General features: G+C 39.8%; 1 protein-coding gene across 1 annotated transcript in view; it reads left to right on the forward strand.

Moving 5' to 3' along the window:
* DNAH8 (dynein, axonemal, heavy chain 8) overlaps positions 1-18,199 on the forward strand; it is a 324,670-nt gene that overhangs the window by 61,977 nt on the left and 244,494 nt on the right. The window contains exons 18-21 of the mRNA XM_010848693.1: positions 1,810-1,890; positions 2,290-2,406; positions 3,210-3,329; positions 15,014-15,161. Of these exons, the coding sequence (XP_010846995.1) occupies positions 1,810-1,890; positions 2,290-2,406; positions 3,210-3,329; positions 15,014-15,161 (466 nt within the window). The remainder of the gene's footprint in view (positions 1-1,809; positions 1,891-2,289; positions 2,407-3,209; positions 3,330-15,013; positions 15,162-18,199) is intronic.

Consider the following 18,199-nt stretch of genomic DNA (forward strand, 5'->3'; position numbering starts at 1 on the left):
TTTGTGATTCACTTTTTTAACCTAACACAATATTTTCAGAGTTCATTCATATTGTCCCATGGATCAGTACTCATTTTTGAGTGTGTGAGTGAGAAAGTTACTCAGTCATGTCCGACTCTTTGCAACCGCATGGACTGTACAGTCAATGGAATTCTCCAGGCCAGAATACTGGAGTGGGTAGCTTTTCCATTCTCCAGGGGATCTTCCCAAACCAGGAATTGAACTGGGGTCTCCTGCATTGTAGGTGGATTTTTTACCAACTGAGCTATGAGGGAAGCCAGCGGCTAAATAATATTCCATTGTGTGGTTATACCACATTTTAGGCATCCAGTCGCCAGTTGATAGACATTTGGGTTGTTTCTATATTTTTGCATCATGAGTGATGCTGCTGTGAATATGTGTATACAAGTTTTTGTGTAGATATGTTTTCATCCTCTTAGGAATATAACCTAGGAGTGAAATTGCTGGGTTTTAGTAACTTCATAACTCTATGTTTAACCTTTTGAGTAACTGACATGTTTTGTTTTCCAAAAAGGCTGCTTTATTTTATGTTCTCACAAACAGTGTATGATGGTTCCATTTTTCCACATCCTTGCCAACATTTGTTACTGTCTTCTTCATTTGAACATCATTTGGATGTGAAGTAGTATTTCCATATGGTTTTGACTTGCATATCTTCATGGCTGTTGATGTTGAGGTTGTTTTCGTGTGCATGTTGGTGATTTGTAGGTCTTTGGCAGAATGTCTGTTTTCTCCTATTCTGTGAGTTGTCTTTTTGTTTTCTTGATACTATCCTTTGGAGCACAAACTTTTTAAAATTTTGATGAAATCCAACGTATGTATTTTATCTTTTGTCCCATGTAATTTTAGTGTCATTTCTAAGAAATCTTTGCCTAATCCAAGGTCACAAAGATTTATGCATGTGCTTTGCTCTAGGGTTTCATAATTGTAGCTTTTACCAAAACACACACACACACACCCTCAGAATGCCCTCTCAGGCATTGTAGAAACTTTGGCTTCATCATCAAAAGCCCTAGGTTTTCATACTGGTTAGTTATGACCTTACAGGACTGAGTGTCAAAATACTGTTATAAATTGAGGTTAATGTCACATGCACTGAATCTTGCAGGATTTTAGTTAGTATTGAATGATACTAGGAAAGTCAGAGTCCTTTGCCAAGTGTAAAGTGTACATAAAAGTTCAACTACAAGTAAGAGAAAGGAAGAAGGGAATTAATCACTTTGGAACTATTAAGCAAACATTGAAACAGTTTAAAATTATTAATTTGGGGAAGAATTAGCCTGAAACCACATCTTCCATCACACAGTGCAGTAAGTTACAAAACGATCAAAAGTTGATCATCATGGTTCTTTCTCTAAAAAACATCTAAAAGTATTTAAGCTTTGTGTAGACCTTTATTTTGATTCAAGAAAACAAATGTGGCTTCAGGAATAAGTAAGCTGCAATATATCAGAAAACAGGCAGCAGAAGGGGTGAAAATGTGTAATGACAGACTTAAGGAAAAGATAATTGTCTGAACCATTTAAAATTGCATGCATTTAAAAAGACAATTAAATAATAGTTATTAGAAATGTAAATCTAGGAAGCTCCCATGACTTACTGTTTAAAGGGGATGCTCAGTTAATTTACAGGTGAAAGGAAAGTACAGCAAATTAGTACAAATAATCAGCCTCCATTTTTCAGGGCTATGAGGAAATGGGTAAAATGAAACCTTCTAGGTATGAATCAAAATGTGACTGTTGCTTTAAAATAAATCAAAGTAAAACATGCCATTTTGACTTTTAACAGGGTCTCCTGCAACATTATGATGATTTATGTCAGGAAGTGCCTCCTGTGTTTGTCAATCTGATGACCCCTAAAATGAAAAAGGTTGGTGATGTTGATGGTTTATATTGATTTCCCTGTCGTTTAAAATTAGATTCCAGTTCTATAGATTATGGATTCTAGAACATCTATTCTTGGCAAGGCCCTCTTTCTAGTTCAACTTTATAGCTCTATTTTCCCTGCAGAATGATTTCTTGTCTAGGTTTTGTTGCCTTTGAAAAACAAATAAATCTAAATAATGAGCCCTTTCTAAGAATCTGCGATTGCTTCATGGACAGCCAAAGATGATTAAAAACAAAAAGTCACCTTTACTAGGCATAATGGAGGGGAAATAGAATTAAGGAAATACAACCCATAATATTTCCAGGTAATGAAAGGCAGCCTTTTTATGAATGCAGATGCTCCTTTTTAATAAGGGAAACCATTTTTTTTTTCTTTTTCTAGGTGGAAGCTGTGTTAAGACAAGGGCTCACAATATTGACATGGTCATCTTTAACACTAGAAAGCTTTTTTCAGGAAGTTGACTCAGTTTTGGGTATGTTCAACCAACTCTTAAAGAAGGTATGAGAGATACATTTTTAAAAACTACATGCATTAATACTCAGGCTATACGTAATAGTTTGATTAACCTATGAAAGCTATTTAAGTCTATTTAAGTGATTTTTAACTAAAAGGACATCATTACATTAAAAAAAAAAAAAAGCTTTGTACTTCTTGAACTGATTTGGGGCCTCTTAATTTAGAATTGCCTTGTTCTTGTCCCTGAATTACCTTGCTTGTAATATGTTTAAATGATTGTTCAGCTCCACAGTGTAGTTTAGAAAATGGTATAGTTGTAGACTGTGGAAGATGGTGGAATGGAGGGCTTAAATGTATCTGATGTTAATTAGATGAGGTAGTTACCCACTTGGAGACTATCTATTGATTTCTGACATGTTTTCTACATAAAACATGCATAACCTTTTAGATGTGCTAGTCTGTCTATGGTGGCAGCATGGTATAACAGACGAAACCCAGAGGCTTGAAAATCAGATAAACCTAGGTAGGATATTTCGACTTTCACCAGCTCTGTGTTCCTCTCTGGGTTTCTTGACTTCTCTGAGCCTTGGTTTCTCTGGCTGTAAAACTGGGATAGTACTGATTCATAGACTGGAAGGAGATCATGCATGTGAGGTTATGACACATGTTGCAGCTCAGTAAAGTTTAATTCCACATCAAGAAAAGATTTACTCCTGAAATTCCTACCAAATTATGCTTGGCTCAGGATGCAAGTTTCCAGATATAGCCCTCCAGGTTAGTTTATAACTCAAGTGCTTTTTGGATGAAAAAGGAGGTTTCTTCTACATATGTTTTCTCATTGGTAGATCAATGACTTGTGTGAAATGCATATCGATGCAGTTCTAAAGGAGATAGCCAAAACATTGTTAATTTCCCTGCCTGAAACCGGTGCTACCAAAGTAGAAGATATGTTGACACTCAATGAGGTATGTGTTTATGTGTTATACTTTAGTCATAGAAATGCTAACTCATAAACTAAAATGTGAATTTGCATTCTGAAAGTAGAAATCTGTGTTCATGGCATTTAGACATTCTGGATTTTTTTTTTTTTTTTTTTTACATCCTCAGCTCCAAAGACTTATAAGGTGTCAACAGCTCAAGCTCATGGTCACACCTTGGACATTATCTTAAGAATGTCCTCCACCTCATGCTGGAGTCCCCTGGGGTCCTGTTGGTGTTCACTGCCCTTCCTCTGTACATGCTCCCAAGGCAATATCATCTACTCTCATGGTTTTAACTACCACATACTTTGTCCTTAAGTCATCTGAACACCTGGGTGTCATCCAGAGTCCTTTTCTCGCTCCCATCCCCAAAGCCAGTCAGTCTTCTAGGGCTAAGCCAGATTTTGTCTCTTACTATTCTTTAATCGCCTCTTCTTTTCCATATCTACCACACTTGTCTTAGGCCATGCTTTTTTTCTCTTTTGAGCAAAGGTTTATCACAAGGGCCACGCAAAGAGAATGAGTAGCTCATACTCAAAAAGCCTAAACTCCAGATCAGGCTTTTAATGCTCATAAGTGTGTCATTTGATGTGATCTAACTGGTCTTTCTGCCCCCATGTTCGGCCCCATCATATCCATCATCCTCCGGTTGTAGGAACTCCCTAGCTTAAATCCTTCAATGGCAGTGGCACCTGCCTAAGCTTCTGAGCATCACATTAAATTGAACTGACTTGAATACCTACTTGTCCTCCATTGGCTCAAAAGCACAAAAGACAGGAATCCTGTCTAGCCATTCTTGAGGCCTGGCACATAACACAGTCTTTCTCAGAAGCACGCACTTTTTATCTTGAACTCTGAGCCCTTTTTTTTTTTCTTGCCTGCCTTGTGCTTCCCACCTCCTTACTGGTTTAGGTCACCTTGCTAATGTCCTTTTCAAGACAAGCCAGGATGGTTCCATCTCAAGGGATGTAACCTGGCCATGGGAAACAAGTGCCCTTACCCTCTCTTTCTATGGAAATGTGGTGTCCTCTTCGCAGGACACCTTTCTGAGCTGTTTGGGCTTAGGGTAGCCAGCCAGCCTCTTGCTTCAGAACTACTTAGGCATGGAGCAGCCCCTGCATCCCCAGATTGTAGCGGTCATGGGTCAAGGTCTCTGAGTAGTTCTTTTTCAGAACTTTGAGGTAGTGTGATCTCAAGCCATAAACTTGAGTGAGGGTGAGCTAGTGGTTGTAAATTTCTGAGGGAGACTGTATCTGTCTCTCCTAGAGCCTTAACCGAGATTGCTGACTGTCCTGGAGAGCGTGGCCCTTGATTTGCCTGATGGTGTGGCAGGGAGGGCAAGGGTAGGTCTCAAGTTCCTATCTGCTACCCTTGTGAGGGATCCAAGGCCTCATTTGGTTTTTTGTTTGTTTGTTTATGGGGGAAAAAAGTCCCCATAAAAGCTGTAGCTTCAACTTCTCACTTTAGGCCCATATCTTTTTTTTTTTTTAATTGAGATATCATGTGTATACAGCAAAGTGCACAAATCTTAAGTGCACTATTCAGTGAATGTTTACATATGACGTACCCTTGTACCCTTCTCCACCGCAAGGTATAGAACATTTCTTCATTGCAAATGATCCCTTCTGCTCCATTCCAGGCAGCAAGCACCCTCTACCCCAAAGTCCTCAACATTTTCGCTTCTATCGCTGTACATTAGTTTCACTTGTTTTGAACTTCACGCAAATGAAATCAAGGCGCATACATTCCTTATGTCTGGCTTATTTTGCTCAGGGGCTGTGAGAGTCATCTGTGTAGTTGCATGAGACACTAGTTCTTTCAATCTCATTCATTGCTGACTAGTATTTCAGTGTCATATTACATATGACTAGTGTCTGAGTTTATTACACTTTATGTGTCTACTCTACTGTTTGGGGCCTTTGGATAGTTCACAGCTTTTGGTTATATGCACTGAGAACTCTTGTAGGTGGTTGCTTTTTGTTTTGTTTTTGTGAACCTAAGCACCTGTTTTGGTGAGTGTATTCTTCTAAGTGAGTTTGCTGGGTCATAGTCATAGGTCATGAATATATTTAGCTTTTGTAGAAACTGTTTTTAGAGTTGGTGTGTTTGAATTAGGAACAAAATAGATTCACAGATTGCATTTGATTTATATATCTTTTAAATTTCTTTTTGTCATCTCCCATTTCTTTGCTTGTAATTTTTTATTGCAGTAAAATATACATACTGCAAACTTTATAATTTTAACCATTTTTAATGTACAGTTCAGTGGCATTAAGTAAAATTCAGTGTTTTGTAACCATCTATTTCCAGAACATTTTTTTTAAATCATCTTACACAGGAACTCTGTACCTATGAAACAATGACTTCCCATTTTCCTTCTCTCCACCCAATCCCTGGTAACCTCTATTCTGCTTTCTGTGTTTATGGATTTGTCTATTTTAGGTATCTCATGTAGGTGAAATCATGCAATATTGCCCTTTTGTATCTGTGTTACTTCCCTTAGCATAATGTTTTCAAGGTTAATCCTATTGTAGCATGTATCAGAATTTAGTTCCTTTTTAGATCTGAAATGTCCTGTGGTATATATACGCCACATTTGGTTTATCCATTCATCTGTCAGTGGACATTTGGGCTCTTACCACCTTTTAATGATGAATTAAGCACTAGTGTGTAATTATCTGTCCCTACCTTCGATTCTTTTGGGTATATACTCAGAGTGGAATTACTGGTCATATGGTAATTCTATGTTTAGCTTTTGAGAAATCACCAAGTATTTTTCACGGTGGCCGTACTCTTTTACCTTCCCACTAGCAGTGTACAACAAGGGTTCCAGTTTCTCTACTTGCTTGCTGACAGTTCTTATTTTTCATTTTTGAAAATTAAAACATTTTTCATAATACTCTGAATGGATGTGAAGTCTCCTTGTGGTTCTGGTTTGCCTTTTCCTAATGATTGCTGATGTTGTGCATCTTTCGTGTGTTTTTTGGCCATTTGTACATTTCTTTGGAGAAACGTCTATTCGAAGTTTTTTTTTTTTTTTTTTGCCTTCTTTCTTTTAATGCTGTTTATTTATTGAAGAAATGGGATCATTTGTCCTATAGAATTTTCCATGTTTTAGACTTTTGCTTATTATATCCTAGTAGTATGATTTTTAAAAATAAAAAAATATATATATCATTTATTTATTTTATTTGGCTGGACTGGGTCTGAGTTGTGGCTCACAGGATCTTTAGTTGCGTCATGCGAATTCTCAGTCGGGGCATGTGGGATCTAGTTCCCTGGTCAGGGATCGAACCTGGGCCCCTTGCATTGGAAGCATGAAGTCTTAGCCACTGAAACACCAGAGAAGTCCCAGTAGTGTGATTTAACATGTTGACCTAGTCCTCTATTCCTTGAATTTCCTATGTATTTTAATTATCTGGAGGATTGATTCAGTTCAGGTTCAACTGCTTTTGCTTTTCCTGACAGAATAGTTCACTGTGTACTTCCTATTGCTTCACATCAGGAGGCACATTTTATTGTTGTTTCCCTTTTTGTGATTTTAAGATTAATTAGTGGGCTCAAATACAGTCAGCTTTATCCATCATTATAAAGTTTCCCACCAACTTTTCTCCTGAGGAGTTTAGCAATCTTTGATTATTATTGCCTAGAGCCATTATTGTTGCCTAGAGATTGCAAAATGTTGATTTTCTGACTTTAGCATTTATGGATAAAATACCTCTATAAAGAAGAAATTTCCTTCATTAATTGGTTGGTTACTATGGAACGATGTATAGAAAATTCAAGTTTAGTGCTTCAGTTTTCCTTTTATATACCAGTTTTCAAAATAATGAGTTGGCTCACTGGTAACTTCTAAAATACTCATTGTAGTTTAAATTATTTAAAGATCATTATGTATGGATGGATTATTATGTATTTGAGGGATTCAGTCCATGGAAGTCATTATTCTTTTTTCTATTTAAATTTTATCATCTTTGTCCCGTGGAATTCTTCAGGCAGGCTTCTGTGTTTTTGATATGAGTCTTGTAGTCTTTGAAAGCTTTCTTGCTTCCTGGAACCACTGGAAATCTTAGGTTCATCTTGTACATTTCCTGTCCCAGATCTGGGATAACTCAATTTTCCATCTAGCCCTTCAGTGTTACTGGTGGAAAATGGTATTTGAAGATCATACCCTAGGTGCTAGGGATGGCACTCATTTTTAACTTTCACCTGTTTTTATAGTATTATTTCTGCATCCCTAATATACCTTGGGTGGTATTTCTTGGGTTGGCAAGGAGTCTGCTCTATTCCTGGGCTCCATGTTATTTTAGGAGGGAGATTCCTTCAAATGTCGTATAGGTCTTTTTCCAGCAATTAAAGTTTCCAAAGAAGTCTCCTGTTTCCTGCCTGGGGATGAGGGGGTAACAGCTTGTCACTGCCTTCTCGCTCATCCTGAAATCTGATTATGAAAGTGAAAGTCACTCAGTTGTGTCTGACTCTTTGTGACCGCATGGACTGTAGCCTGCCAAGCTCCTCTTTCCATGGAATTCTTCAGGCGAGAATACTGGAATGGGTAGCTGTTCCTTTCTCCAGGGGATCTTCCCAACCCAGGGATTGAACCCAGGTCTCCCACTTTGCAGGCAGATTCTTTACCATCTGAGCTACCAGGGAAGCCCAAGAATACTGGGGTGGGTTGCCATTTCCTTCTCCAGGGGATCTTCCTGACCCAGGAATCAAACCAGGGTCTCTTGCATTGCAGGCAGATTCTTTACCAGCTGAGCTACCAGGGAAGCCCATGTACTTCATACCAGGTCTCACTTATAAACTAACAGCATACAAAGGAGTAGGGACATTTCTCCATTAATTTTTTTCATTTTGTGCTCTTGACAATGAAAATCATTTCTATTGGTGTGTGCATATAACTGTTCTGACACTGTCCTCTTCTCAGTCGGGTGAAATTCACACTACCAAAGAAAATTTTCTTTGAACATATAAACACAGGACTTTCATATGCATATGCATAGCAGAAGCAGATCACCCAAACAAGGGAGATGAGGATAAAGGGAGACCAAGTGTGAATGTGGTGGTTACGTGGGTGGCCCCGGTCAAGATACAGGAGGTGAAACTTGGAAGAGCGTGTTTGTCAATCAGTGTGCCCCAGTCACGTGTCCTAGAGGGAGCCAAGATCGAGTAACACATGGGCTGCCTTCACACAAGCCTGTCACTTAGGTAGACCATTACAGTGAAGACAGAATAAGATTTGTAATGACAAAGCACATTGGATAACACCTCAGAGAGAAATCAGTTTTGGAAACATGGCATACATAATGTTGATCTGGGGATGGGTGCGAGGTTATTTTGCCTACCCAGTGGTTTCAGACCGTATTGGGAACCAGGGCCTATTTGCAGTAATGGCAAGTATTTCTTATCTTGGGACATCTAAGATAAGGATGTGGTTATAGGACAGATTTTGATAATTATTTAAAAGCTATCTTCTGTTAGCTCCAATTAGTCCTTCTACTCTATGATGTTGGGGCTGGGACTCTGCAAATTACATTTATCCTTGGCCAGTTGGCTCCCTTTTAAGCTTGCAGTATAGGTAATAGAAGGAGGCTGGAGGAGAAAACAGCTTGCTCTTCCTTGTATTGCCTTCTGTTGCTGACACCATTACCCTGGCAGTGGTTGTTAGTCCCAGGCCCTAGCTTTTTCTGGCCTTTCCAGAATCAGCCTCATGTGTCTCTCAGATATACCAACATCAAGAGGCCCCTCTCTGAGCTTCTGAGGCAGCCCTGCTAGCTGAGCATCTCCCTCACCTCCCGGTACCAGGTTCCAATAACTTCACCCTCCTCCCTGGGCTCCTCCATGCCCGGGGATGGGAGCTGCTTCCTGCAGTTACTTTCTGTGACCTCTGTGTTCCTTTTTGCCATTTTGATCCTTTAAAAGTTGTTTTACCAATTTTTAAAATATTTGAATTCTCTCATTCTGTCTGTTAAAATAGCTGGAGTGGCGTGTATTTCCTTGCTGGACCATGATCAACATATCTGTATATTGATAGATATACAAATGGAATCAGAAATCAGGGCAATATTATGATCCAAGTTAAGACAGGAGAACACAGGAAAATATATGAAAGGGTATTAAAAATTCTATCCACAAAATCAACCTGGCTCCATAGAGACAGAAAGTAGATTAGTGGTTGCTAGAGTGATGGGGAGTGACTGCTAATGGATATAGAGGGATTCTTTTGGGGATGATGAAAATATTCTGGAATCAGATGTCAGTGATGCTCCCCAGCTTTGTGAGTATACTAAAAATCAATGAACTGTATACTTTACAAGGGTCAGTTTGTGTTATATGAATTATATCTCAATTTTTAAAAATAGAAAGCTGCTCACAAAATCAGTTTGACTGCCTTCCATTTCATCCCTGGCATGCTCCTTGGTACTGCAGTTTGTTCTTCACTCAGCTGTGGGAATGATCTTATTAATCTTCAAGGACTAGCTGTTCTTCTCATGAAGAGATATGGTCCTTATTAGGAAAAGATGCCTTGCTTTGTGAGGCATCTCACAAAGTTGGGTACTACCCAACTGGTAGTGACATCACATGGACGCAGTTTTTGTAGTCTGTTATCTCATGGCATTATTTTGCCACTTGTTAAAGAGGATAGCTGTGCCACTGGTCGCCAACTGAGACAGGAAATTTCTTTGCAATGGAATGTGTACATCTAAGTTTCTTACTCCTGGCTTTCTTGGCAGTATGAGCTGTCATGGTTATCTGAGGTGACCTAATTCATAAAGTGAAATTGACATCGCTCAGTCGTGTCTGACTCTTTGCGACCCCATGGACTGTAGCCCACCAGGCTCTTCTGTCCATGGATTTTCCAGGCAAGAGTATTGGAGTGGGTTCCCATTTCCTTCTCCAAGGGATCTTCCCAATCCAGGGGTTGAACCTGGGTCTCCTGCATTGCAGGCAGACGCTTTATCCTCTGAGCCACCAGGGAAGCCCAAATTCATAGCAAGAATCAAATGTGAGTTCTTTGATCAGGGTTCAGGAACTAGGATAGGGCTGGATTATTGTGTTTGGGATGGTATCGGTGCAGAGCCCAGCAAGGTGAGACATTCCAGGAGTCTCAAGGGTGAAAGTCATCAGCACCGCTGGGGCTGAAGGCACCAAAGGAAGAAAGAGTGCTTTCAAAGTCCAGTGAGAACTGAAACCATGGGGAGGGGCTCATCCTGTAGGAGCTGAATTTGTGAAGAGACACAGCCTCTACCAGAGATGCAGCCCTACCCTCCTCTGCCAAGGAGGGAGTGGGAGGCACCCTTCTCTCCCGCTCTCCTATTTTCTGCTGGTACGTCCCACTGGGTCAAACCCAGCCGGAAATTAGAGAATCAGGGAACCCCAGGAGGCAGCTTCCCTCTGCACAGGGCAGAGCAGAGAAGAGCTAGGAATGGGTTGCAGGAGGCAAATGGAGAATAGCCTGCACCTGGACTGTCTCCCAAGCTGGATTTCATGGAGTTGCAGGGATTACTTGTAGTTTCCTGAATTAAAGTCATGTAAATAGTTTGTACCATCCCAGAGCTCTTGGTGCATTGCTGACTTCTTCATCCAACTCTTCTTTCCTTCTGGTTCCGTGGAGAAAGTTCTCACCTCTTTTCATAATTGAGGTCCTACTCGTGGGCTCTGGAGTCCACGCCTTCTTGTTCTTGGCAGCCTACCTCCGCCAGTCTTCCTTCTTCTAGATCTTCAGCTTTGTCCTCTCTAGGGGACTCCGCCCCCTAGTAGTCAAATATATTCTCCTTCTTTTCTTGCCAGCAAACAAAAAATGCTCTCACATCTCCTTCACTTCTTATTCACAACTAAACTTCTACAAATGCTCACTCAAGCTGCCGTCACTCACCCACTTCTCTTTTCCTTGCTTCATTCCCCTCAATTCTTGCTTCCAGTTATTTCTGGCACTAGCTATTGTTTTTTGACAAATTTATTGAAATATAATTCACCCATTTAAAGTGTACAATTTGGGAACTGCCTGGCGATCCAGTGGTTAGGACTCTGTGCTTCCCACTGCAGGAAGCATGAGTTTGATCCCTGGTTGGGAAACTAAGATCTGGTAAGCTATGTGGCACAGCCAAAAAAAAAGCGTACAATTCAGTGGTTTTAACATAGTGACAGAATTGTGCAACTGTCACCACAATCAATTTTAGAACAGTTCATCTCCCCCAAAGAAATCCCATGCTCATTAGCAGTCATTATAATTTTCTCTCAACCCTCCCAGCCCTAGGCCACCACTGATTTGCTTTCTGTCTCCATAGATTTGTCTACTGTAGACATTTCTTACAAAAGGAATCATATGGAATATGGTATATTATGACTGGCTTTTTTGACTTAGCTCAGTGTTCATTCATATTGTCCCATGTATCAGTACTACATTTCTTTTTATTGTTGAATCATAGTGCGTTGTGTGGGTGGACCATGTTTTAGTTATCCATTCATCAGTTAATGGACATTCAGATTCTCACTTTTTGGCCTTTATGAATAATGCTGCTGTGAATATAAATGTAAAAGTTTTTGCAGGGACATATTTTCATTTCTCTTGGGCATATATTTAGGAGTGGAATTGTTGGGTTATGTGTTAAGTACATGTTCAATCTTTTGAAGAACAGTCAGACTTTTCCAAACTGGCTGCATTATTTAACATTCCCACCAGCAGTACGTGAGGGTTCCAGTTTCTCTACACCCTTGCCAACACTTATTATCCATCTTCTTGATTATTGCCTTCTTAGTACGTATGAAGTGGTATTAGAAATGTCTATTCAACATTCAGAAAACTAAGATCATGGCATCTGGTCCCATCGCTTCATGGGAAATAGATGAGGAAACAGTGGAAACAGTGTCAGACTTTATTTTGGGGAGCTCCAAAATCACTGCAGATGGTGATTGCAGCCATGAAATTAAAAGACACTTAATCCTTGGAAGGAAAGTTACGACCAACCTAGATAGCATATTCAAAAGCAGAGACATTACTTTGCAACAAAGGTCCATCTAGTCAAGTCTATGGTTTTTCCAATGGTCATGTATGGATGTGACAGTTGGACTGTGAAGAAAGCTGAGTGCCAAAGAATTGATGCTTTTGAACTGTGGTGTTGGAGAAGACTTTTGAGAGTCCCTTGGACTGCAAGGAGATCCAACCAGTCCATTCTAAAGGAGATCAGTCCTGGGTGTTCATTGGAAGGATTGATGCTAAAGCTGAAACTCCAATACTTTGGCCACCTCATGCGAAGAATTGACTTATTGGAAAAGACTCTGATGCTGGGAGGGATTGGGGGCAGGAGAAGAAGGGGATGACATAGGATGAGATGAGTGAATGGCATCACTGACTCGATGGACATGAGTTTGGGTGAACTCTGGAAGTTGGTGATGGACAGGGAGGCCTGGCGTGCTGCAATTCATGGGGTCGCAAAGAGTTGGACACTACTGAGCGACTGAACTGAACTGATTCAAATTGTTTGTTCATTGTAAAATTGGGTTATCTGACTTTTTAGTTTTTAGTTGTAATAGTTATTTATATGTTCTGGATACTAGTCCCTTATCAGATTGCAAAATTTTTCTCCCCTTCTGTGGGTTGTCTTTTCACTTTCTTGATGGTATCCTTTGAAGCCACAAAGTTTCAAATTTTGATGATGTCCATTTCATCTGTTTCTGTTGTTGCTGCTCTGCTTTGGTGTCAAATATCAAAGAAAACTTTGCCTTATCCAAGATCATGAAGATACATGCTTATGTTTTCTTTTGAGAGTTTTATGGTTTTTGCTGTCATTTAGATCTGTGCTTCATTTTGAGTTAGTTTTTGTGTATGGTGTAAGGATCCAGTTTCATTATTTTGCAAGTGGATATTCATTTGTACTAGCACCAATTGTCAAATACCATTAATTTCATTATTATATGGTATTGAAAACATACAGAGGAATTTTATGGCATCCTCATTTATTCTTGTGAGCATGCTCTTGTAACATAAAAGATGATTTTATGTTATTTTATAGAGGTTTCCAGGGGACTGCCAAAATAAACATGTGTTTAATCTGTCATGTTTAGTAGTATGGTTCCTTCCTTGTACATGTGTGTGTATGTGTGCTCAGTTGTGTCCGACTCCCTTGCAACCCCATGGACTGTAGCCCACCAGGCTCCTCTGTCCATGGGACTTCCAGGTAAGAATCCTGGAATGGGTTTTCATTTCCTCCTCCAGGGGATCTTCCCAACCCAGGGATCAAACCTGAGTCTCTTGTGTCTCCTTAGGGGATTTCAAAGCAAATAGAGGGTGTGTGTATATGAACAGGTGTGTCCCGTCTTCTGTGATCAGCTGGAATTGTGTCCACTTGCTTAACATTTGTTTTCCCTGCTGGACTGAAGTGGCTCTCAGCCTCCATTGCATTCCAAAGTTTAATAGTGTGTTCAATCAATTAGAAAGGATGGAGTGAATGAATGGAGGAATGAGGTCTGAAGAGTTGGTGGGGATAGGAGGGAAGGGAGATTGTCTTTTGGTAAGAGGAGGAACATCATTTCCCCTGAGACTGAGAAAAGATGAAGATGGTTTCAAATACAGGTGAGGTGGTATAAATCTGGGGGACAAGCTTAGAAGTCTCTTTCTCTCAATCTAATAGCCAAGAGAGGAACGCCTGAGAGCTGTGCAAGGAAACTATGGGATCTCCCAAAGCGTGTCTGGAGAGAATGCATAGATAGGCTCAGGCTCCTTCGCAAAAGTGATTTTAAAGGGCTAAGTTGGCTGCTACCATTTACTTTTCTCTTTTCTAAAATGCATGGACAGTGTATGTCAAAAGGCTTGTTCAGTTTTATAAGCCAGTTTTCTTTTCTGGATTTAACTAGTTCTCAATTTCTTCCTAAAGTATTTGTTATTAGAAAGATTCAAAAGGCAAAAAGCACAGACTTTTAGAATCACACAAAGCTGGTTTCAAACCCCTATTCTTACCATCAGCTGTGTGACCTTGGGCAAATTTTTTATTCTTTCTGAGACTCAGTTTTCTCATCTGTGAAATGGGGACAATAATGTTACCTATCCCAAGAGGTTGTCGTTTAATTAAATGAGTTCATACACATAAAGCTCTTAAATTGATGCCTGGCATATGACACGATGCTCAGTTAAAAACCTTGTCTGATTTGAATCTCAAAACAACACTTTGGATTGTCATTTTTAAAACCAGTTCTCACTTTCAACTTGTGACATCTTTATCTCTCTTATGTCTTCAGGCTTTTTCTTTTTATTCATATGAATGTGAATGTAGATCTTGATGAGTGATTGGATCAGGTAAGGTAAAAAAAACTTTGAATTTGGCACTTCCCTGGCAGTCCAGTGGTTAAGACTCCATGCTTCCACTGCAGGGGGCACAGGTTCCATTCCTATCAGGGAACTAAGATCCTGTATGCTTCATGGCATGGCCAAAAAATAAAACAACTTTGAATTTTTATTCTTTCTCCTCCTTTTCCTTGCTTGAGACTTAACAGGTTTCTCAGGCTGCTTTTAGCTGTTGCCAGTTTGGAGTCTGAATTGTCATGCTACTGGCTACTATCTCTAGGTATTTTCAAATAGCATTAATTAGAGTTTGACAAATTAAAGTCATATTAAGAAGCTTCACAGTAGTTTTAAGTATCTGGAAATTAATAGTCATTTCTTTATTTAATAGACATACACAAAAGAATGGGCTGAGGTTCTAAACCACAAAAGTAAGCATGTGGAAGAAGCTGTCAAAGAACTTATATCAATATTTGAGACTATTTATGAAGTTAAGTACAGTGGGAAAGGAGCAAGACACTTACCAGGTAATGCGACTGGTTAAACTGTTTGAATCACGAGTGCTACAGATATGCTCTCAAGAAGGCCCTCTGTGCTTAGCATCTACCAAAATTCCAGACTCTGTGAAGGAGATCAGGTGTTCAGCATAAACCATGCAATTTGCACAGTGTAGGCACGTGAGCCCTTTTTATGAGTTAGGGAATGGTGGGCACCCCTCTGAAATCCAGGTTCTTGTTGTTTAGTTGATAAGTCGTGTCTGACTCTTTTGCCACCCCATGGACTGTAGCCCACCAGGCTCCTCTGCACATGGGTTTTCCCAGGCAAGAATATTGGAGCAGGTTACCTTTTCCTTCTCCAGGGGATTTTCCCTACTCAGGGATCGACCTATGTCTCCTGCGTTGGCAGACAGATTCTGTACCACTGAGCCACCTGGGAAGCCCCAAATCCAAATTCCCAGACACCTGTTAAGGACCAACCTTGCAAGCAGGCCTTAACGTGGATAGCAGTCTCTAGCCTGCTATGTTAACTTTTTCTTTTTTATGTATTCATTCTACCATGCTGGTTGTCACACTGCATGACAATCATCTGAATAGAGGGCAGAGATGCTGCTGAACATCCTCCATTGCACAGGACAGCCCCCAGCAACAAAGTAGTGCTGAGGATGAGAAACTCTGAGCTTACAGTGGTTAAGAATCCTCCTGCTAATGCAGGAGATGCCAGAGATGTGGATTCAATCCCTAGGTTGGGAAGATCCCCTCGAGGAGGAAATGGCAACCCACGTCAGTATTTTTGGCTGGAAAATCCCATGGACAAAGGAGCCTGGGAGGCTACAGTCCATGAGCTTGCAAAGAGTCAGACACGATTGAATGCACACACATACGAGTGATCTTAGCTAAAACTCAAGTTTATAAATGATTTACTTTTTTTTATTTATTAAAACAAGTGAAAGAGGAAATATTTCTTTTAAGAGGTCTAATCATGACTAAGTTTAATCATGAGTGGTTTAATTATGAATAAACCTGGTTTAATCAAGACTAGTATAGGATGCGGAGAAGGCAATGGCACCCCACTCCAGTACTCTTGCCTGGAAAGTCCCATGGATGGAGGAGCCTGGTGGGCTGCAGTCCATGGGGTTGCTAAGAGTCGGACACGACTGAGTGACTTCACTTTCACTTTTCACTTTCATGCATTGGAAAAGGAAATGGCAACCCACTCCAGTATTCTTGCCTGGAGAATCCCAGGGACGGGGGAGCCTGTTGGGCTGCTGTCTATAGGGTCGCACAGAGTCAGACATGACTGAAGCGACACAGCAGCAGCAGCAGCAGCAGTATAAGATGATAAAAAAATTTACAATTTTTATAAATTGTGCTTTCTTTGTATAATTGAATTATGGTTTTATTCATATTTTTCTTTATATTTCTGCATAATCCAAATATGTCTAGTCACCTTGTATTACACAAATAATTATAAAAAGTATTTCATCTTCAAATGTTTCTCATAGAAACTTTTAAAACGAGTGTAAAGAAATCCCTGCATTCCTATACACTAACAATGAGAAAACAGAGAAATTAAGGAAACAATTCCATTAACCATTGCAATGAAAAGAATAAAATACTTAGGAATATATCTACCTAAAGAAACAAAAGACCTATGTATAGAAAACTATAGAACACTGGTGAAAGAAATCAAAGAGGACACAAATAGATGGAGAAATATACCGTGTTCATGGATTGGAAGAATCAATATAGTGAAAATGAGTATACTACCCAAAGCAATCTATAGAGTCAATGCAATCCATATCAAGCTACCAACGGTATTTTTCACAGAACTAGAAAAAATAATTTCACAATTTGTATGGAAATACAAAAAAAACTCAAATAGCCAAAGCAATCTTGAGAAAGATTGCTTGGAACTGGAGCAATTGGAACTGGAAGAATCAACCTGCCTGACTTGAGTCTCTACTGCAAATCCACAGTCATCAAGACAGTATGGTACTGGCACAAAGACAGAAAGATAAATCAACGGAACAAAATAGAAAGCCCAGAGATAAATCCACGCATCTATGGACACCTTATCTTTGACAAAGGAGGCAAGAATATACAATGGAGAAAAGACAATCTCTTTAACAAGTGGTGCTGGGAAAACTGGTCAACCACTTGTAAAAGAATGGAACTAGAACACTTTCTAACACCATACACAAAAATAAACTCAAAATGGATTAAAGATCTAAACATAAGACCAGAAACTGTAAAACTCCTAGAGGAGAACATAGGCAAAACACTCTCCAACATACATCACAGCAGGATCGTCTATGACCCACCTCCCAGAATACTGGAAATAAAAGCAAAAATAAACCAATTAAAATTAAATTAAATTAAAATTAAAAGCTTCTGCACAACAAAGGAAACTATAAGCAAGGTGAAAAGACAGCCTTCAGAATGGGAGAAAATAATAGTGAAAGGTTGTTGTTGAATCACGCGAATACACCAGGATTCTTGGCCCCTGGAGGAGAAGAATTCAATCCGGGGCCAGAGACGAGGCTTGATCGCTCAGAGCTTTTGTGTAATAAAGTTTTATTGAAGTATAAAGGAGATAGAGAAAGCTTCTGACATAGGCATCAGAAGGGGGCAGAAAGAGTACCCCCTGCTGGTCTTTAGCTGGATGTTATATAGTCACTAGCAGTCTGTTAATGAAAGAAAGGAATATCTTAAAATTCAGAATGGCACCAGGCCCCTCACCCATAAGATGCATTTTGGGATAAATGGTTTATCCTGGGCCATAAAATGATTAACTTGAATCTTGAAGAAGGGCAGACCACCATACAAATAGTTTCATTTACATAGATTAGGGGAACAATATCCATACTGGTTTGTCAAGTAGGTTCTGGGCCAAGAGGTGGAACCGACTTGGAGACAGAGTTTGGGGTAAAGGCATAGTACATTAGCATAGCTTAAGACAAACATTTCCATAAGAAAAAGGCATTGGTTATCTCTAGACTCGAGAATAGCTAACTTCAGGCGAAGCCGGGTGTCATTATGGCAACACAATATTTTAAGAGAAACCTCCCTTTAAATTT

Source organism: Bison bison, unplaced genomic scaffold (assembly GCF_000754665.1).
Source record: "Bison bison bison isolate TAMUID 2011002044 unplaced genomic scaffold, Bison_UMD1.0 scf7180017864270, whole genome shotgun sequence".
Lineage (NCBI taxonomy): Eukaryota > Metazoa > Chordata > Mammalia > Artiodactyla > Bovidae > Bison > Bison bison.